General features: G+C 40.8%; 1 protein-coding gene across 1 annotated transcript in view; it reads left to right on the top strand.

Annotated features, from left to right (window-relative positions):
• SORCS2 (sortilin related VPS10 domain containing receptor 2) overlaps positions 1 to 21476 on the top strand; it is a 513810-nt gene that overhangs the window by 475187 nt on the left and 17147 nt on the right. The window contains exons 21-26 of the mRNA XM_018554989.1: positions 109 to 221; positions 6049 to 6174; positions 10796 to 10895; positions 13741 to 13843; positions 16011 to 16168; positions 20464 to 20543. Coding sequence (XP_018410491.1) covers positions 109 to 221; positions 6049 to 6174; positions 10796 to 10895; positions 13741 to 13843; positions 16011 to 16168; positions 20464 to 20543 — 680 coding nt within the window. The remainder of the gene's footprint in view (positions 1 to 108; positions 222 to 6048; positions 6175 to 10795; positions 10896 to 13740; positions 13844 to 16010; positions 16169 to 20463; positions 20544 to 21476) is intronic.

Raw genomic sequence — 21476 nt, 5'->3', positions numbered from 1 at the left:
TTCCTTTAAATAAAGTCCTGCTGTTTTATGCTATGGATGTTTAAAGTAATGCCTGAGAAAGAATCTATAGTGCTTTACTGCTCAGCTGTGCATCATGCTGTTTTTCAGATGAATTCCAAGTTCTTCCACTCATGTTCAGCAAACATCTGGATATGTACAATCCCAACATCCCCGAGTGGAGGGAAGACATTGGACAAGTAGTTACTCGTCTGCTTGCAAAGGTATTCAAGGATAAGGATGAGAAATTCTGAATTCTGTTCCAGAATACTCAATACTTTCTTTCCAACATCTAATGAGCTGACCAGTCTTGGCAGCATCCAACCATAAATCTAAACTTTAAGTTAAAAAACTACAAAGATATAATAGAAGGTGACCTGTGTTAGCTTGTGTGGCTGGTGATTCTGTGTCCATACAGTGAGAACTGCGTAAAATAATAGTGAAAAAAAACTGATTCCAACTGACGCTGATTCAGAACATCTGTTTACTCACAAAAATACATCCTTTAATCCTATCATGACCGGAGGAAACCATAGCAATCCCCACCAGAGAAAGCCTCTGCTTCATCGTTGTGCTCATCTGTTGCTTCTTACATTGCAGCTTTGAGCAGAGAGAGGCAATATTTTATTTGAAAAACAGTTTTAGTAAATACCATATAGCTTTTAGTATAGATCTTTATGGTAACCACTGCTGTTAGTCACAGGCCCCCTGGTTTGAGATTACTGTAATGACATTTTGCCACTTTTAGGTCATGACCCCCATACATATCTCTTCAGCTGCAACTTTCACCCCTCTTTCACCCTCTTTGTGACATAATTATAGCAGTTGTCAGCCTCATAAAAGGATTCCCTGACAAACCAGTTAGCTGCAGGCAAAAGCTTGCCAGGACCCAAACATTTTGTCTGATGATCTTTAAATCAGAAGCATAGAAGTATGTGTAGTCTTCAGATCCTGGAGGTCTTCAGTACTATTGGTAAGGATAGAAATGTGCAAATAGTTTACAAATGCAATCATTTTTCTGAATATTTATGAGAATTAAACAGTTGATTTGACAACCCAAAGCCATAATTTGATTTACTAATAATCACTATATGCGCAGCTCACAGTAAATTAGGGTGATGCTCCTTACATTGATGGCCAGTGGGAAGAATGCTCCTTACCTTGGTGGTCAGTGGGAAGAATGGTCCTTACATTAGTGGTCAGTGGGAAGAATAATCCTCACATTTGTGATCGTGGGAAAAATACTCCTTACATTTGTGGTCAGTGGGAAGGCTACACCTTACATTTGGGATCGGTGGGAAAAATGGTCCTTACATTGGTGGTCAGTGGGAAGAATGCTCCTTACATTAGTGGTCAGTGGGAAGAATGCCCCTTACGTTGGTGCTCAGTAAGAAAACTGCTCCTTAAATTAGTGATCAGTTGGAAGATTGCTCCTTACATTTGTGATCAGTGGGAAGAATGCTCCTTGCATTGGTGGCCAGTGGGACGAATGCTCCTTACACTGGTGGTCAGTGAAAAGAACTCCATACAGATAGCTAAAAGAGATAATCGGTGTCAGTTGTTACTTATATGAGAGGCAGAAGGTGATCACTCCTCAAGAAACCCCTAGTAACCTCTGAAGGAACCCTGGTTGAGAAAGGCCTGGTTAGAACGTTCACAATGTTTTTATTGCTGTCTGTGACTTCCTGTCCCAGGGACAATGGAGTAATTGACAGGATGAAATTTTAGCTCTTCACCACTCTATACAAAATGTAAAAAATTGGGCTGGAACATAAAAATGGTGACTGCTAGCAGGAGTACCACACATAAATATATATGTCAGGGTAGAGGAATGCATTAAATCACAGCTAAGTGGTGTCCTTCAGAGTGTTTTGCTTATATTGATTTTATCAGTGGCTCAGGATTTGCTGACAGTACATGAAATCTTTCTAGCTGTGTATGAAGGCATCTCGGATTATTAGCACTGCGTGGCCTCAGTTTATGAATGTTTCCAGGCAGTTGATTAATCGTTCAATTGCACATCACAGGCCTTAGCTAAACACAAATGTACGTGAGTCTGGCAAGTCACCGCTGTTACAGTGAATTTGAGACAAGTTTAAAAACCATTTATCATGAAGGTACAATATACTTGTCATAAAAAGATTAAATTAAACTCCATTATTCATAAATAAATGATCTTTAAGATGAATCGCAGTCTAAACAGAAAATGTTCCAATACATTTTAATGACAGAGTTGATGACACTTCTAGATTTAATATAGTAACAGTATTAGGGAATTCAAAAGGACATTTGTGGTACATTTCTACTGTTGCGTATGTAGTCAAAAGCTCTGCGCCACATTCATGATAACCATTTTTATTGTTAATACCAATGCATGCAACAAATTCAAGTAGTTCCTATTTGCAACACTTTTATTGTATGGAGCTATTGTTGAAGAAAAAGAAATAAGATATACTATATATATATATATACTGTATATATTCGATTTGTGCACAGTCTGTGCTTCATTGGCTTCTTTTAAGTCCATAGATGACATTAAGGGTCTAACAGACCCCTATTATCTCCATAAAGAGGACCTTCCTCTATGCTATCACATAGGTGGCTTATTAGCTCCTCTATGTGATAGAAATAAAATTAGGTGCTCCTCACCCCTGCATACATGCACATACAAATGCAAACACGTGTCTGGTGCACCTAAGTGGCAAAAATGGCGATTGTGACACACATATTACATATCACCATGAACGTCAGAGTGAGAGCAATAATTCCATCGCCATCGCTCACTGTTACCTCTAAATTGATGAGAACTAAAGGCTTTTAAAGCATTTAAGGCAATTTTGGTTATTGTAGTTTCTTGCCATTTCATGGGCGCTTACAATTTTGAGGATCTGCATGTTTGCGATCTATTTACCCAACGCAACCCCATCTTTTTTATTTTACTATAAAATGTCTATTATATTCTGTTTGTGTGCACTAACATGTATTTTAGTGGTTTTTTCCTAAACATATTGATTTGATAGACATTTGCGCAAATATATAAAAAATTGCAACTAGCATTTTTCTGCTTTACATAGCCTCTGCTTTCACAAAATATATAATTGTTTGAGGGTTTTATGCAGTAACAAGCATGTACAAACATAAAGAAATTGCTCCGGACGCGAAGTGGTTAATAAAGTATTTCTTTCTACACTGGGAGTGCACAAATACTCCTGAAGCTGTCACTTTCAGTCATGTGATCATCATGTCAGAGCTGACATGGTACTAACATGATTGGTAACCACAGTGATTGGTTCCCAATGGCTAGTTTGCTAGACAGCTGTCAGCAGGGCCGACCCTGTAATAAGGCAGCCTGGGGCAGTTGCCTCGGGCGGCATCTCATTGGGTCATGTGAGGGTTAGGTGTGTCTGCTGCCCCTTTCAGGCCAGAGCATCCTAGGTTGCTAAGAACTCTAAGTAACCCGTGACACTCTTGCCATCCAACTTCTGTGAACCAGTGACATCAGTGAGCTGGACAGGACGCCGGACAGGAGGTATCAGTAACATGCGCCGCCAACACCCCCCAAAACCTCCCTGCTAACATGTATTGCCAGTGCCCCTTACCACTTGGCCTCAGGCAGTGAAAAGTGTAGGGACGCCCCTGGTGCAGGAACTGAACGGGCAGCGTGCTCATTCTAAAACAGAACATAGCTGTATGTTCCCGCCCCACAGAGCACTATGCAAAGGAATGTTAGTCATCAGAGAACAGACGTTAAACAAGAATTCTGATTGGACACTATGGGCTACATCTCCAATTCATTGCTAAGTTTTTTCCACCTTCAAAGTATCAGCCACATTCTATATTAATTGGTTCCACCCCAGGAAAATAGTAGCATGATTTATATGCAAAGATGTCCTCCTTGGCAGAACTGCACCCAAATACTGGCGGAAAAGATGTTTATCTGGGAATGCGATTAAGAAATATACAGCTCCCTTATCCAGAATGTGAATTACAGATCACTTCTTATTATTGTCAAAAGATAAATAGTGTGAGATCTTCTCCAAAGCAAAGATCTCAGTCTAGCAGACTACAGTCCGCTCCTGAAATCTTATATCAGCCTGCTGTCCGCTTGGCTTAACTGTGAATGTCGGGCCTGCCTCAGACACAGGCCTGATTAAAAGTCGATTTATGGTCATTTCTTCTTGGCAGGTTCTTCGTCCAACCTATACAGAAATATTATTTATGTAAACTCATATTGACAGTTTAAAAGGACAGCGGAAGTTAAAGTACAGCATCATTTACAAAATAAAAACCCTTGAACTTATTTAAGAAGTGAAAACAGAATGAGGGCCATTAAAGAAACAGTACCACCACGTTCCCTATGTGATTTCCTAGATCCCTGGCACTGCAATATGGAATATATACGTAGCTGATATTCATAAGTAGAGCACAGCACAAGCAGTCATTGCTTTTACTAGCTCAGACACAACCCGAATTTTCAGGTGCAGAGAAGGTGCCAGCCAGAATTTTGATTTACAGTTGTGGACAGAGTTGGAAGGGTTAAAATTTCTGTAGGAATGTTATTTCTTGCCATTGTCACTGGAATAGGAAGTCACATATTGTAATTAAAACACTGAGGTTTATACTAGTATGTGAATGTAAAGATGCATGTGCGATAGGAAGGGCTGTCCCTACCCTATAGGCCGTAGAGAAGGAGGGTGCTGCTGATAGCAGTCCCCCGGTGGGTGGACGCAGCCGATCTCTGTCTGATCCCACCCAACTCACTGACATCACCGGTTGCCAGGAGCTTGGCGGGATGCCAGCCAGAGCTTCCATCTCATCTCTGGCAACCCATGAGATCAGGGAGATGGGTGGGAAGCCAGACAGGGCGCTTAGCACCCAACACTCACCAAAACACCAGTATCAAAGCAAATGGATTTAATAGGGCCTCCACAATCCCTGAAAGCAGTTACAGCAGCAACTGGGAGAACTCCATGTTAAATGCGAGAATAAGCCATGTCAAGGCACAGTCATCATTTAGATATAAAAGAGAACTCTATAGGAGGCAACAGACAATATAGCCTATCAACTAATTCAAAGGCATTAGAAAAAAACAGTTACAGTATCTGCCGACAGTGGGTCACTGAACCCTCTTCCAGTCTATTGCTTTAGTAAATCATCACCATGGCTTTTAACCAGGGATGCACCGATACTGGTTCGGTATCGAGTTTAAATACCAATATCTATATTTCAGTACTCTCCGATACTGAGTACCGATACTGGTACTTCCGCTAGCATGGAGCCTGCTCCCCGGCCAATCAGGTAGCTAGGCGGCGTGTAAGTACTCGCCACCCGGCTTCTTGATTGCCCAGGAAGCTGGCTCCATGTTTTTTGGCCAGCTCCATGCTGATTGGCCGGGTATCAGCATCAAGGTGGCTTCCCGGCCAATCAGGAATCCAGGAGCGGGTTCCAATCGACATCACCCAATCAGCATTGAGACGGCTTCCCAGCCAATCAGGAATCCGGGAAGCGGTCATTACCCGCCTCCTGGCTTCCTGATTGCCCGGGAAGCCGGCTCCATGTTCCCTCGCGGCACTGCCGGTCAAAGGAAATTTCCCTATGACTGGAAGTTCCGGTATCAGGGAAGGTATCGGAGTATTTGGGGGAGTACGAGTAGTTGCCAAATACTCAGTATTGGCACCGATACCTATACTAGTATCCGTGCATCCCTACTTTTAACCCCCTGTCCACTCCACTAAAAATAGTTTTTTTGTCTTTCTCCCTGTTAGAGGGACACAGACCTTGAAATAACGTGCGCAGGAACTAAAGTGGGACAGATGGACATAAAAACCTTATAGTAACCCTAACTCTTCCCCACTCTATCCAAAACTAAATAAACAGTTCTCTCTGGAGTTAGTGCACTTCCTGCTTTTTCCTGCATGGACAATTTACAGGTTCACTTCAATGGAGATTTATTTATTCCTAAATTATTTGTTGTTCAGACTGATTTCTGTTGTAAGTGTGTACCGGATCATCATCCAATACTCAGGGAATATTTTCTTGGAATATTTACAGGAAACTAACATTCCAGAACAAAGTCTTGTGACCGTTGTAAAACCGGGACTGCCAACAACGGCTGATTTGTATCTCCTGCCGTCTACAAACCAGCCAAAGAGGAAGAGGAGCATTCCTAATGACAAGGTACACAGCAGGAATGGAAAATAAATCCCTTCACAAATAAATGAAGAGAATTTTACAGCTTTAGTTTAAAATTGCATCGATGAACATTTATGTTTCATATCCTCTGTTATAGAAACAAAGATATATAAACAGATATAAAAGATTTTATATATACTTTTATATATAAAAGATATACAGTATATAAACAAATACAGAAACATCAATGGCAACCCATCAAAATGCATTTAACGTGTGTTTTGATGAGTTGACAACTGATATTTACATGTCTTGGTCAATGGCTGTTAAACCTAAGCACTCTAAATTCAAAAACACATTGATAACGTGTTTCAACACACATCAAAATGCATGTTATTGCACAAAGGAAATGCATGTTGAGGCATGACAACTCAACTGCCTAATGCTACAAAAAAATGCACCTCTACACACATGCCTAAATCTAAATGGGCCCTGAAAATATCCAATCGCTGGTGCCATGGGGGATGAATTTGAACAAGAACGATTCGATGTGAGCTTTGCAAATTATACCTAAAGTCAAAACTTTTTTAGTCTTGGCACACATTCACCTGTGTGTTCAACACCATCTGAATTTCTCAGTCATTAATGGGAAGTACAGGTCTTCATATTCAAAATATGACTAATATTACATTCAAAGGCACCAATCACTCATAAGCATTCTATGTCTCTAAATGGCTAATCATTGTTGTTACCAGTGATTATTAATGTTCGTTCCTTCCCAGTCACTCTTCCCCATACACATTTGCTGTGTATGAAGCACACTGCAAATAAGGATTTTTAAAAGTGTCACTCACATCCTGCGCTCTGCAAACTGTTAGCAAATGCTGGTGATTGGCTTCAAACTTTGTTTTATATAAATTGTATATAAAAAATGTGACCATTCGAGTCACCGTCAGCAAGCAGATTGAACGACCCATGGTGCAGAATGATGTGCCACAGTCGGCCCAGTGAATCAATCCATTGGCCAGATATGACTGCATAGTTCTGGCACTGAAACTATCCAGTCACATTCGGCTGTTGGATTGATTCAACGGCAGACTGTGAATTTAAAATATGCGCTTTGACAGGGTCTGCCACCATGTGTCCCTGGAATACTCTTAACTGCACATGCTTACAATGGCCAAGCTTACAACCAAGATCCACAATTCCCGAAGCCACTCAAGAATGGAGATAGAGCCAACACTTACTCTCACTTCCTAGGTTTTAGCTTTTTGTACATCTATGGGATAACCTATAGCAATTCAACTACTTGGTGATTCTTAATATGGTCTTAATTTAGCAGAGGTTACATTATCCCATACATAATAAAAAATACTATACAAGTAACGTAACAGGGTGTCACCAGGATAGAAAGTAAATAGAAATCAGAACAGTAGGGGACCCAGTCAGAAGTAAAAACTTGAGTAAAGACGAGGAGCTGTACCCAATTCTTTGTTTTGTGGGTGAAAAGCCCTCATTTAGTTAGCCTGGGTTTGGCTGCTCCCCACAAAGCGGGGGTGTTCCTGATATAGGGGGTCACCGGGATTGGGAAATCTATGTGTAGTTGTACTGGAATGAACGCCGAACACACATATCAAGAGTCCAAGACTATATTTTAATGATTCTACTGGTGTGAAAAGGGTAACAAAAGACAGCAAACATGTTTTAGGGCCAAATAAATCCCGCTTCATCTGGGCTTCAGAAAGACACCCCAGTTTACTAAAAACGTACTTTCACTGCCTGCACGTACTGTATAGCTCTAAAAAAAAGAAAAAGTTTTGGTTGGAGTTCTTCAGACGGTAAAATTCCCCTGTTCCCAGCTTTTGGTTTGGCTCAGTCGAAGGTGGATATGCAGCTGCCATAGCTCATTCAGTCAAGCCAATATCAGAGTTGCTGGCGGAGATCGGGCATTCTTATTTAACCCTAATGGCTATCTCAGGTTCCGAGGAGCAGCAGCTCAAAACAATGCACTTGAAGTGATACACATATCCTGTAAGGATATTTGTTTTTCAAAGTCCTTCGTAAATTCTGTGCTTGAAAGCTGAAATAGCCGTTTGAAGGTGATAAATTCATTAAACCAGCCATTAATATTGTGCACATTAGGCAGGAATTATTCAATGCAAACAGCACTTTCTCATTTGTAAACTGTGTTCAGTGAAATCATTTCTTAGTGAAGATTAATGAAATGCTTGTTGTTGCTGATAAAAGGCTGAATAGATGTGAAGCTTTGTTTTCCCTCATCCCGCCATAATTATGTTTTGATTGCGGAATTATGTTGTTGAAGCGACGCTGTTACCTAAATGAATTAACACTCTATCCTGCAATGATATTGTTTTAGGTAATCACTTTTAAATCGATGGCAGGATGAATGTCTGGTTTCATGTTTTGCTTTAGAGTGCCATGCAGAGGTTTTTTTACCATTTCCTTCACAGACTACTGATAAATTTAATTAAAGATAGAAGATAATTAATTTGGTTTGATGGGCTTTCAGTTTAACTTCCTGTGTATTGCAGATATCAATTTCAATTTGCAAAGTAAAAAATCATATATAATATTTGATGCATTTTTCCTTTCATTTCTTTTTTTTTTTTAATAGATTTTGTTTTACTTGTTTAGTGTTTGGTGTATAGAAAAATCAATTGCAGGCCACCCTTAGCAGCAGGGCCAGATGTCTTGTGTGCAGAGGTGTAATTAAGGCATAGCTATTTAAAGTAGCCAATGGTATTAGGAACTAAGAACGCATAACCAATAAACATTGCTTAGCTTACATTCATTCTGTCTGCAGTTGCACTGTAACTGCAGATACAGACTGAAAACAAGAAAGGCATCTGTTCAACTTTCCTGTTAGATTCAGTGGAGGGTATTTATCAAGCAACTCAGAGACACACCCTTTTTAAACTCAAATCAGTGACACAATTGGTTGCAAATATGGCTGCATCTTGTTCAGCAAAGTCTCTGTGGCAGTTATACTGACCTGTGCATCTGTATTCCTGGGCAGCCAACTGGAATAGTTTGCAAAGTTATTACTGGAGATTGGGCAGATTTTCACTTTAAACAGATACATAATTAGGAAGCGATCAGGGTCAGGTTGTATTCTGTCACAGTGCTACTTTAGAGTAGTTAAGGGAGGAGTTTATGACATGAGCTGTAACTTTGCAGTAAATTGGCAGCCAATCTGTCCCACTGCTCCTGTTTAGCATCGCTTTTCTGTGCAACAGAATTGATAAATGTCCCTCAGTGTCTTCAGCACCAGGAGATGTAGATGATTATTTCTGTGCTGAACTGCAGTCATGTAGTCATTGGAGATCACATACTTCTAAGAGCAGTCAACTCCTGCATAATTTACTTAGAGCTGAACAAGCAGATATAAAAGACTTAAGTCAACGCAGATCTGTAATTATTATGACATCATTAAATGTATTTTTAAGATGCTATCAGTGTAAGTACCTGATTTTGACATGATATCAGCCTCTTGCAGTACCTGCACAGCAGGGCTAGAGAGTAAGAGGAAGAAGTAGCACAAGTAGGCAATCAGATCATCCTGTACCATGGGATTTAAGACTTGCAATTGTAGACAGTAGAATGCACATCTAGATAGATCCTTGATGCCCTCCTCCTACTCAACTCTGGTCTGGAGACAGGTTGCTGTACACTGTAGCTCAATGTATGCAGAGGCTGCTTCCTTCTAGCAGTTTGTAGTCTCTAGTGATTACAACAGTGCACTGCATAGATAATCATTTAAAACTCCTGCCACTGAGGTTATTAAATCACGATGGCGTGTAAAGCACATGTCCTATTTGTTCTCCGTCTTTGCCTGCAGTAAAATACAGAGCCAGACAGGCTGAATGTAAATTGTACAGTGCAATTTTTAACCTGATCTGGGCCTCTGAAGACAGCTCCTCAAGTGCAGAAAAAGACATAGGCAAAAAGTTATATTTCCAAACCTGCTTGGTATGCAAAATCAGACGTCCTGCACGGTTAAAGAGACACTGAACTCAGGAATTAAATCTTAAAAATACATTCAAGTACCTTAAAAAAAATTTATCTTATTTGAGTATCACTCGGCTGTAGATCCCCCAATCATCTCTGAATTGGTGCTGACACTGTCCTTCCTTCTGGAGGGGGGCTACTTTTGTTCCCCATGGTCCCTGTGTGTGTTGTAAAGTAGCCAAGCTCACTCCTGTGATGGACTACAATCTCATGTTGGTTTACTAATATGTATTGAGATTGAAGTCCATCACACGAGCGAGCTTGGGGCTGTGATTACTTTACAGTACACACAGGGACCATGGGGAACAAAGGTAGCCCCCCTCCAGAAGGAAGGACAGTGTCAGCACCAATTCAGAGATGATTTGAGGATCTACAGCTGAGTGATACACAAATAAGATACATTTGTGTTAATAGGTAAGGTGCTTGAATGTATTTTTAGAACTTAACTTCTGAGTGCAGTGTCACTTTAGTGACATCGGCTAACTTCCATGTTACTGAGACAAGTCATATCTGAAATGAGGCATCTAACATGTAAACGATTGCTTTAAGTCACATTTTGATGATTCTGTAGCTGTTGCTATATGGTATTATATGCTGTGTTTACTGATATATTTATTTTGCTCTTTCTTCCCTTTAGAGGATAGCGGCAATAAAGCAAGCTTTGAATTCGCACAATATCACTTTCTTTCTGAGAGGTGGATTTTGGGTTTTAGTGACATTAAGTGATTCCGTTTCAGGTAACTTTTCACTTCTTTTACTATTTTACATTTGACAATACTTTTTTTTAAACATGCGTTTAATATGTGCAATGACTAAAAATAAAATTGCAAAAACTTGAACTCCAGGCAACCAGCTAAATACACAAATTTATACATATAAGTCAGCTGTTATACCTACCAAATGTTTTATATTTCTATCTATCCTGGACAGTGGATGGAGAAGCAGCAGATTGATTAACTTATCTCCTATCGTTTTGCTATCTTTTTCTATCAGCATGTTTCTTTTCAGCACATGAGCACTGCAGCCCAACTGACTGGCTCCTTGTGCGGCTTCTTTCTCTCTCACTCTGAGCTTTGCTGTACTGGCATCGCAAGAGGCTGATACCAGGTCAAATTCAGTACCTACACTGCATGCATTTAAATAATACTTTTAATATTGAATCAATGCATTCTCAGCTGCATTCATTTGTGTCTTTTATATTCGCCTGGAATTCAGCTTTAATCTTCAGTTTACTTGCTCTGCAATCGTGAACCTATTACAGTATGATTTCAGATGTGCATGAGTGAATTTCTTGCTCATTAACATCATTTCATTTGTCAGTGTTCATAGGACTGCTGACTTGACAGGAAGTCCTCTACTTGGTTCAGGTACGAACTGATCCAGGACTTTCATTGTCAGCTCCACTGCCTCCTCCTGTGACCTGCAAATAATAGAAATCCTTCTTTACTGCCTTTTTCCTCTGGTGACATGAAGTAACTGGTCACATCTCTTGTTGCTGCCCGTGGGCCATCTCTATGACTCTCTAGGAAAGGACAGAAACATTTCCAGGGCAGAAAAGTTGATTGGGAAGACTTTTTGTTCATTAATTGTATTCATTTCTTAATGATGCATGCTGGAGTCCAATGGGTTAAATACATATATAAAAGTCCACACAGCAAAAGCTCGCAATGGGCTATGTGTGCATAAGGCATAGCCCAAAATTCTAGTATATTCCTTAAAATCAGTAAATCTTGTAATGCAGCAAAAAAGAGTTCCCTGTAGTATGGTACAAAAAGAGGGTATTAGGCTAGATAGAAGAGTAGTATCCTTGAGACAAACATAGTCACAATAAAATGATGGTGACACATACAGGGTTATTCACAAAAGGGTGAAGAGTTAGAAGAAGGCAGGAGACGTGAACAATCTGGGCCAAAAAAGCTGATTTGGAAAAACTCTCCAATTCAGCTCACCTTCCAGTTCAGCTATGTTTTCCTGGATTATTCACTTATCCTGCATTCTGCAAACTCTTCACCCTTAAGTGATTAACCCTGAAAATTACCATTAAACAATGTTCACCTACATCGTAAGAATTATGTCCTGCGGTGGGCTCTGCAATGTAGTAAACAGTACATATCCCTGTGTATCCAGGAAGGTCTTGGCTCCAATATAGAAATGCAGATAGCCTGCAAAAGCAGGGGGCCTTCCTCCATGTAACGACACACTTGACCTGAATCAGACTCGTTCCCTGGTACACTAAAGGTGCCCATACACTGCACGATTCTTGTACGAGAATCGCGGGAAATCCTACGATAATCGTGCAGTGTATGGAAGGCGTGCAACCGTTTCTAATGTACGGTCGCACGAATTTTGTATTTCGAACATGTTGGAAAACCAGCTGAGAACCGTACGATGTTCGGCTGGGTTTTAACATGATCGAGAGATAACAGCCGAACACTGCCCATTCAGCATTGCAGTCATTGGAAGCCTGCCCCTCAGGGGGGCGGGCTTGCGTTAATCGCAAGTACGATCTGCCTGTCCAAGATGGGCAGATCGTACGTTTTTTAAGTACTTTACAGCCCTCGCAAGACAAAAGTCTTGCAAGGGTTGAAGAGTGTATGGGCACCTTTATAGATGATTCTTTAAGGAAGCAATATAGAAACTTCCTTCTACACTGATACCAGCACTTATGTCCAACAGAATTGTACTAGTATTTGAGGAGGAAATGGCCCAAAAACTGCATGCATTTCCCCTATGCACAAACAGCTTTGTGCCAAAGGTGCCCAAAGAGGAGGTGTGGAAATTCCTGGGATAGTCCCAGCACTAGAGGCAGACCAGCTATCCTCCCCACCCTGGTAGGATGAGGTTCATTATCTACCCCATGATTCTAGTGAGGCAGGTAATATTCCACTTTTTACAAACGTTACTGGACTACAAATGCAAATAAACCAAAAACAAAACAAAGCCATCAGGGTGTATGTAAAGGCAACGTTTTTTTTTGTTTTTGCTTTGGATAGAGTTAGGATAGGTTAGGCCCTAGAGGTCTTGATGGCTGTCTATGACCCTACTGGGGAGATCCACCCCTCTATCTGTCCCGGTGAGCATTGTTACTAAGGTAGAAATTGAGTTGTCATTAGAGCATGAGATGTCTAATGGGCACACATGTTCCTGAGACAATTCTCTAAGATGGGAATTAGGTTGACTTTGGAGAGATTTCCATTCATTCCAGTTGGATCTGCTGGACAGGAGGAGAAGAAAAATCTCCCAAGCAAAACAAATAGCAAAAATAAACCTGAGTTTTAACCCTTCCCTTCGCTTTCTAAAACTAAAAAAAGAATTGACATACACTGTAAACAAATACATTTTAATTTCTAATACAGTAAACTGCCCTCAATGTATTACTGTGATTTTAGATAGAGTCTTAAAGAGAGTCTTTTAACTGATCGTTAACATTTATCATTTTGCTACTTTGCAGCTGTGTTTATGGGTTCCTAATTTTTTTAGGTGTATGGACAGTTGTGGGTAGTAGCAGAGATGTCAGCCCACATTGCTGCCAATAGTTTGCCATGTGTAGTTGTGTATCTAATCAGAGTGTTCTCTTTACAGACTCCCGGGTAACTGGAGGAACTGGAGGGTACTGGGCCATAGTCGTCATCTTCTCCATATTCATCGTAGCAGTTGGTGCCTTCATACTTTATAAGTTCAAAAGGCAAGTCCAAAACAAATTATGCAATAAAAACTACATTATAAACTGTTGATTTACTTATAGATGAAAAATGATTGACATTCATCATCAAGACTGTAATTACTGATTGCTCCAGTCATTGCCCCATGTCAACCGAAGAATCTAATTTTTGGCTTGATCTACTTAACTTGCCTTGCTGTACATTTCTGATTGAAAATATACAGCAAGGCAAGTTAAGTAGACCAAGCCAAAACATTTTTATGTTACCCTTGTGCAGGTGATAGGTGGTGAGATTAAGCCTGGTGTTCCAAGTTACATATAGCTAGTTTAATGTTGTGCTAGTAATACAGAACTGAATAGATTGGTAACAGATTATACACCTTCATAGCCAAAGCTGGTCATACACTTGATGAACCGGCTGAAATTCACACAGTGGGCACCTCTGATGGCACCCTTCCATTCGACATCCTTTGATCAGAAAATTGGAGGAGCCTGATGGAAAATTGGTAAACAAACAGTCATGGCCGCCAATCAACTGCCGTCACTGTTGGGGTATTCTGATAGCGGGAGATTTGTCCATCCACGCTGTTTGGTGTGGATGGAGGAATCTGTTATATATAACACTGTAGTGTTCAGCTTTAGTGCGTGAGATGAATGACGTTGATAAAAGACATAAAAAAAGTCCATCAGCAAATTCACCATTTATATACATTTATCCAAAAGACCTATGGTTAGTCTGTCCACAGTCAGGAAATGGATACCAAAGAAGGGTATACACGGGTAGATGTTCGCACGAACGGCCATACGAAAAATCTCGTTGAACGTTCGATACTGGCAGATTGTCAAATTAAATTTCTTTTAATTACTGTTTTTATTTAACATTCAATTTCAGAATAATGGAGTTTCCGAACCAAAACTACATTCAGTGTTAGAAATTTGTTCGATTGAGAAAACAATCTTCAACATGCTCCTTCAAATTTTTTCGTTACTGTGGTCGGAAACGATCGTCGATTTGACCCGAGTAACGATTAGAAAGTCGAACGAACATTCCGAATTCGATTTTTTATTAATTCTAAATTCTATCCTTGCATTCCCTACTTTAGACATGCTTGTGGTTGTGAATTGTAGTAATATGCTTTGTATGTGAGGGAGCAGTGATAGGGAAATCTAATAAAGCATTTCCTGTGTATTTTGTACTTTGTTTTCTGAAGAGCATGTTCTTTGAGGGTCATATTACTTTACCAAAGACTTTAACATTCTTTGTAATGTTAATAATAAGCAAAGTGCAGAAATGGTTTTCAGGCTCTGTTTTGATAAATGTTTCACAAGTTTCATAAATAGCTACTAATGGGACTGTAGGAGAGTATGAAGGACTGGCGCTGTCCAAGTTGGGTTTTAATTATGGTGGATTTTTGTGTATTGTTGAACACTAAAGAGGACTTGATATGTGCCAGCTGTGCCCAAAAAGGGAAGCAGAGATCAAATGACTAGTCACAAGTATTGCCTGCGGTCTTCCTGTAGCTGATCTTTTCCCCATTACTGACTGCCCCCCTATGACTGGTGATCAAATGATTGATGAGGGAATCAAAAAAACAGCATGAGAGGTTTAGAAATCAGAGATCCACAGAATGAATGAAGCAGGGAGATCCTTCACTACAGGTCCTTATTTACAGTTTCCTCTCCAGCAAGGAGAACAGTGAGCAGCACAATAGTGCCATCAGTAAATCTCACATCAAATATTGTGAAAGGTGCAGTCAGAGGCGCAGTACTTTACATATCACACTGCAGATATGCATCTTTAAGGCTGTAGGTACAGGAAGTACACTACTATTTTACAGGCAAATTCAAGACAAAGGGTAGATTTTTTTCATTGTACTGTTTAGGCATTAAAATTTCTTGATGTTTCCTATAAGATAGCAAATCTTTACTTTTTCACTTTATGTCCACTTTATCTTCTGGCCCAGGCTTGTCTTTTTACTTTTAAGATCATGACAGTGCTCGGAGTTTAGATAATGTGGGAATTAGATTTCTTTGGTAAACGAGCCAAAAAAATGCTGCTGGTAAAGACAGTCATTTGCGTACTTAGAACACATCATGAATCCATTCGGTTTACGGATCAGCAGTTCCAAATTTACATGCAGCGCTAGTAGTCACACATGATGGGTAAACTTTGTCTTTGTGCCCAACACAGGAAAATGCCTGGCAGGAATGTCTATGCTCAAATGCACAATGAGAAGGAGCAGGAGATGACAAGTCCTGTGAACCACAGCGAGGACACACAGAACATCATCCAGGGAGAGGAGTTCATTGATGATGACATGGACACACAAACACTAGGACACGCAAGAGGTAACTGAATGATAAACATGCTTCTTCCCAACAGGTTTTTTGTTGAAGGCCTTACAATACCACTGTAAAAAAAAGCTCTTTTTGTGTCACAGCAGGTAATAATTTGTTAGTTTTCTAGCACAGGTGAGAAAACAAAAAACATAACTGACTGCCATGATTTTCAGGAGCCACGTTTAGCTCTTAGTTCCCTTTGATGCTGATTATAGGCAGCACAGTGGCTTAAGGGTCAGAACTATTTTGTAGCACAGAAGTCCTAGTTCAGTCCCTCCAGGGTCACTATATTGTATACTCCATGTTCATATGCTGTCACCATGTGCTATGGCTTCCTCATAGTTTGCTTGGCTTCCATTCTGATTTCATAGCCATAGAGCAAGTGTGTTTGGCAAGAGCAATAGATTGTAAGCTCCTCCGGGGCAGGGACTAACATGAAAGGCTCTGTCTACATTGTAAAGAGCTATAGCTAGCATGCTAGCAGTATATCGGTAAGTGAAAAAGTGCAAAATGGTAAGCTTTTAGAAGGTGCTAATTAATGCTAATTAATGGTCTCCTTACACACCATTACAAACATCCCATGAGCAAGATATAAGAGGCAACCTAATATAATTCTCATTATAAGAACTAATATATACATCTTACATAGACTTGGCATGTATGATAAAAAGGCAGTGTTTTAGGATATAAAAAGTTGCAGACTTACTATTTGCCGTGGCCTCTTGCTGTATACTGAAGGAAACCTATGAGAGTGCACACTGCATGCGAAGCTGTACAGAGCGAAGCAAAGCTATCGGGCACGGAGCTTCACATGCAGTGTGTAAGCGTAGTGCAGCCAGATGAATGACAGCATCTTCAGCCAATCGTCTTGCCTCCTGAGGAGGGAGGTGGGATAGGAGTGCGTGTGCTTGCGGTGCAGGTTCGGGGGTTGGATGGAGGGTTGTGGGTGCTAGTGATGCATGTCTGGGGGGAATCCAGCATCCTGCCCTACTCACTGACATCACTGTTTGCCTGGAGCTGGGTGGGACAGCAGTTGGAGCATCCCTCTTAGCTACTGGCAACCAGTGATGTCAGTGAGCAGGGCGAGACATCAGCCAGAGTATCACTAGTTGCTAAGAGCTTTTGCCAGCCCCCCACCACGTGACCCAATGAGATGCCACTGAAGGCAACTGCCTCAGGCTGCCTCATTTTAGGGATGGCCCTGAACAGCAGTCACATGACTGATCAGCTTGTGACAGCTGCAGTATCCCACAACGACTCTAAGTATTGGGGAGAGTATATGTTTTACTCTCCCAATACTTCTTCTTTACATGCACATTTAACCGGCCTTAACACATGATAAAATATACCTGTACCCTATTATCCCAAGGTGCATTTGGGTGCCATTGAAAATGAATGGCAACACACATATACCTTACTGTTACTGTATATTGTATTAATGCAGATGATAATGCAGAATGGGCTTTAATGCACACCGGTGTGAATGGGATTTAAAATACTTTGCTGATATATTATCTGCCAAAGTTTGCTGCTGTTCACTTTTGTGGAATTTGCATAGTGAAGAGAATATATTGTGTTTTCTAGTCTTCCCTGATTATCATCCATTGACCCTCCATGCTAAATGTTAATGGACTTGAGAAAATTGGTATAGACCTATTTCATGATATGGAAGCAGCTGACTCGATCACTGCTTTGTTTTGTCCTAAAATCTGGAATTCTTCCTTTAATTGCAGTAACATGTCTTCTTTGTATAACGAGGCAGCCATTTAAATCCTCAATGTTCGCTGTAGCGAAGTATATTTTCTTAGAATGAAGTTATTTACCCATAAGCCTGTTATCGTGTTACCTCTAATATCTCTTCCCATAAAAGATAATTACAGATATTTCTCTGTGCACATTAGAGAAGGCTGCTCTCCCAGGAAAGATTTCTGCTCTCATATAGCGATGTGTTTTGTGGCTTACATTCGGCATTTTTGTTACATTATTTTACTGAATCAAAACATGAAATCCATAGCTTGGTTTTATTCCTTTTTAAAGGGCCACTAAAGTTAAAGAGCTTAGTACAGGTTACGAGAACTTACTGCGGTATGGAAAATTGTAGTTTCCAAGCTTACAATGGCTCTGTATTGTGAGCTGCCAAGAACCTTACGGCCGCTGTATTTTATCCTTCTAATCCGAAGACTACAGTGACGGCGGGGTGAACGGATTGTCAGCTTTTATCGGCCTGACAATACGTTTCTGAAGGTTTTTTATGCCCAGACGTTTCCCAGTATGCTCAAAGTATATTGGATGTTATTTGGCTTTCATTGCTTCTATATATTTAAATTAACAATTAGAATGTAAAATGCACTATCCAGTTATGTCAAGCCATTCTTCATCTGCGTTCTAGTGCAGAATGACGGATTCCACTCTCTGTTTGGCCCATGTCGCTCTGGTGATTCTGGGGACAGTTGCCCGCTTTGCCAGAATCCCTAGTGTGACGTGGGCCGTTCGGAGGAGCAATGTAAACTGTCAACATAGGAGGTTTTAACAAGAGCCGGTCACATGCTGAACTGTGAGGTCAAGCATAATTGGGTCATGGGAGGCCATAGAACATAAATGATGGGCATTTACCTATACCTGGTATTACACAGCTATGGTGTACAGCTGCCTATAGTAGTGATTTGTTATAGGAAGCTATACACTTGTTTTTGCATCTATTAGCGTAAATATGCACATGCATATGGGCCTACAACCTTGGACTCAGCTAGCCTGCTTCTAGGGGCATACAGCTTTATGCATGCACAGGTTTATGAAAGTAGATACATAAATGACCGTACAGCTGCCTATAGCCAATCGCTACTATGGGTGGCTGACCAATCAATACTATGGGTGGCTTTAAGCCATAGCTGTGTATTCCGTGTAATTCCTGGCAGGAAATATGCTCATAATTTACATTTTACAGCCTTAGATGTCTATGTGCACGAGGCCTTACTCCAAGTTAAGTTCTGCCCTATTAGAAAGACCTACAACAGGTCTTTCTAACACTTTCTCTTTACATATATATATAGATATATCTATGTATATATGTTCTGTAAAATATGTGAAATTGGACAAAGACTACAGCGTGTTGGGAAGTCTCTGGGGCCAGTACGTTTATGTCACTGATCTTAAAGTACACTTGAATAAAATGCTAATTGCCTGTATGTCGTACTGACACTTTGGTGTACACTGATTGTTCTCAGAAGTATTCAAGTTAGAGACAGCCAAGCAAATAGCATTTACAGAATGACCACTTAAACATTTTGTTCATGACTGGTGTACTGTTACCTAAAACAATGGTGGTTTCTAAGGTCTTCTGGGTTGCTAAGAGTATAACTAAACTCATTCTATTTAAAGTGTATGTTTTCAGCACATCTCTGCAATACATACACATTTCCCCACGTTTTAACACTTTAAAAAGCTGTTGATCTGTCAGAAATCCAGTGAGCTCCTAACTTCCTGTAATGAAACATTGACAACATTGCCTCTGCTGCACTGAAATCCCAATCAATGTTGTCAGCCCTGCCTAGTTCTCTTCTGTTGCACTATAGATTTCCTAGCATAAGGGTAGGGTTCGTGTACAGGGGCGTTCCCATAATGGGGCATCTAATTGGGGGTCAGCAGCACGGGCGACTAACAGCACCTTCCCCCCCAGCTGATAGTTCAACCGCCCACCACCTCCAGCTCGGCAACCCGCCACCTCGCTTGTTACCTCCCGCCTGGCTCACAGCTCAGCACCCTCTCCTGGCCACCTCAGGTGGTAAAAAGGTTAGGGGTGGCCCTGGTTGTGTAGTCCAGGAGGGATAACTCAGGCGGATATGACGACACTACTTGGGATTTAATTGCAACAGAGGCTGTGCTGCCAGCCCAAAAAGGAAGTTAGGAGCTCACTGGATTTCTAGAAGATGAACAGGCAGCTTTCTTTACGTTCAGCTTTTTTAAAGAGATAAAACATGGGGAAATGTGTTGGATAGATTGTGGAGATGTACTGCATATTTTTTTTTAAGCCAAGGCATACACTTTAACACTGACAAATGCGGAACCATCAATGTCTATAGCCAGCAGATAGTATGTGTCTATGGTTATTTAATGATGCCCCACAATATCTTCTCAGATAATGTCAACTTTACTGGCCCTTTAATTTATCTCATGCTCTGCGCTCTTCCATCCTGCAGCTCTCACTCATCCTCTATTTCATTTTCCCATACACTTTATTTTGCTTGTTTGTTTGTTTGTTTTTCTGCGGCCCAACCTTGGGACTCCTCCACATCATTGCCTTGCAGTGACACTATCTGGGAGAGGTGGATTGTTCAACAGCTACAAGGTCCCTTTATTGTCGATGCCTGCCAGTGTCCATTCGCAGGTCAGTGGCATGTTAGGTGGATGTTTGACCCTGCTCCTTTATCCCTCCAGATTATCTGCACTCTTACTGCACCTTGCCACTGTTAGGCCGTTCCACACGGAATCACTGGGACATCCATGATCCGTCACGGATCGGAGCACTCAAAGATCTTTTATGTTTTTTTATCACAGCACCTTTTTATTTGATGTATTCTCGTTATGGAATGGGAAATCAGGAGCACTGAATAATGTTGTATTATGCATTAGGGTCAGCTACATGGGAGAGATCTAGTCTCGCTTTAATAGCATGTAAAAGTCCTGCAAAAGAAGCAATTGTCAGCAAAGGGATTATTTTCCTGGCAAGTAGAGTTTACAGATCTCTTATGTAGCTGATGCCTCATCCAGAAGTAAATATGGTAAATATTTGTGAGTGGTAGAAAGACTAAACTGTTATGACGTGATGCCCGAATCACTGCGGTATATACAGTATGGGTTACAAAGGGAACTTGGTGCTGTGAAACCTTTTATTATAGCATGTTTCCAAAACTGATATTCACTTTTTTGGTAAATGCTAACAAGGGCCAATTCACACATTGCGACAACTGACGCTAAAAAAGGGTGTTAGTGCATGGCAATGCTGCTGGTCTGTGTGCATTGCGTTGCGGTGCCATTCGTTGTAAATTCACCCCAATTGTTTGTCGGGTGATTCAAACCTGTGCCGCCCCTCTGCCCAGTGCCGCCCCGAGGCCAGGCCCTGGTGGCCTTGCTGGGAATCCGGCCCTGTATATGGTAGACTTCCACTCAGAGGAGTCAGAGGAAAGGTGATGGTTTTATCAACGAAAAAGGTTTTTCGTTTGCAAAATACACGTGACCATATGCGATGTCTTCGAGTATAAGTAATGACCATGTGTATTAGGAACAGTCATTTGACTATATATATATATATATATATATA

The sequence above is a fragment of the Nanorana parkeri genome, unplaced genomic scaffold (assembly GCF_000935625.1).
Source record: "Nanorana parkeri isolate BGI_ZX_2015 unplaced genomic scaffold, ASM93562v1 scaffold180, whole genome shotgun sequence".
NCBI classification, from domain to species: domain Eukaryota; kingdom Metazoa; phylum Chordata; class Amphibia; order Anura; family Dicroglossidae; genus Nanorana; species Nanorana parkeri.
Note: the sequence above shows the minus strand (reverse complement) of the source record. Positions and strands in the feature narration are given on the sequence as shown.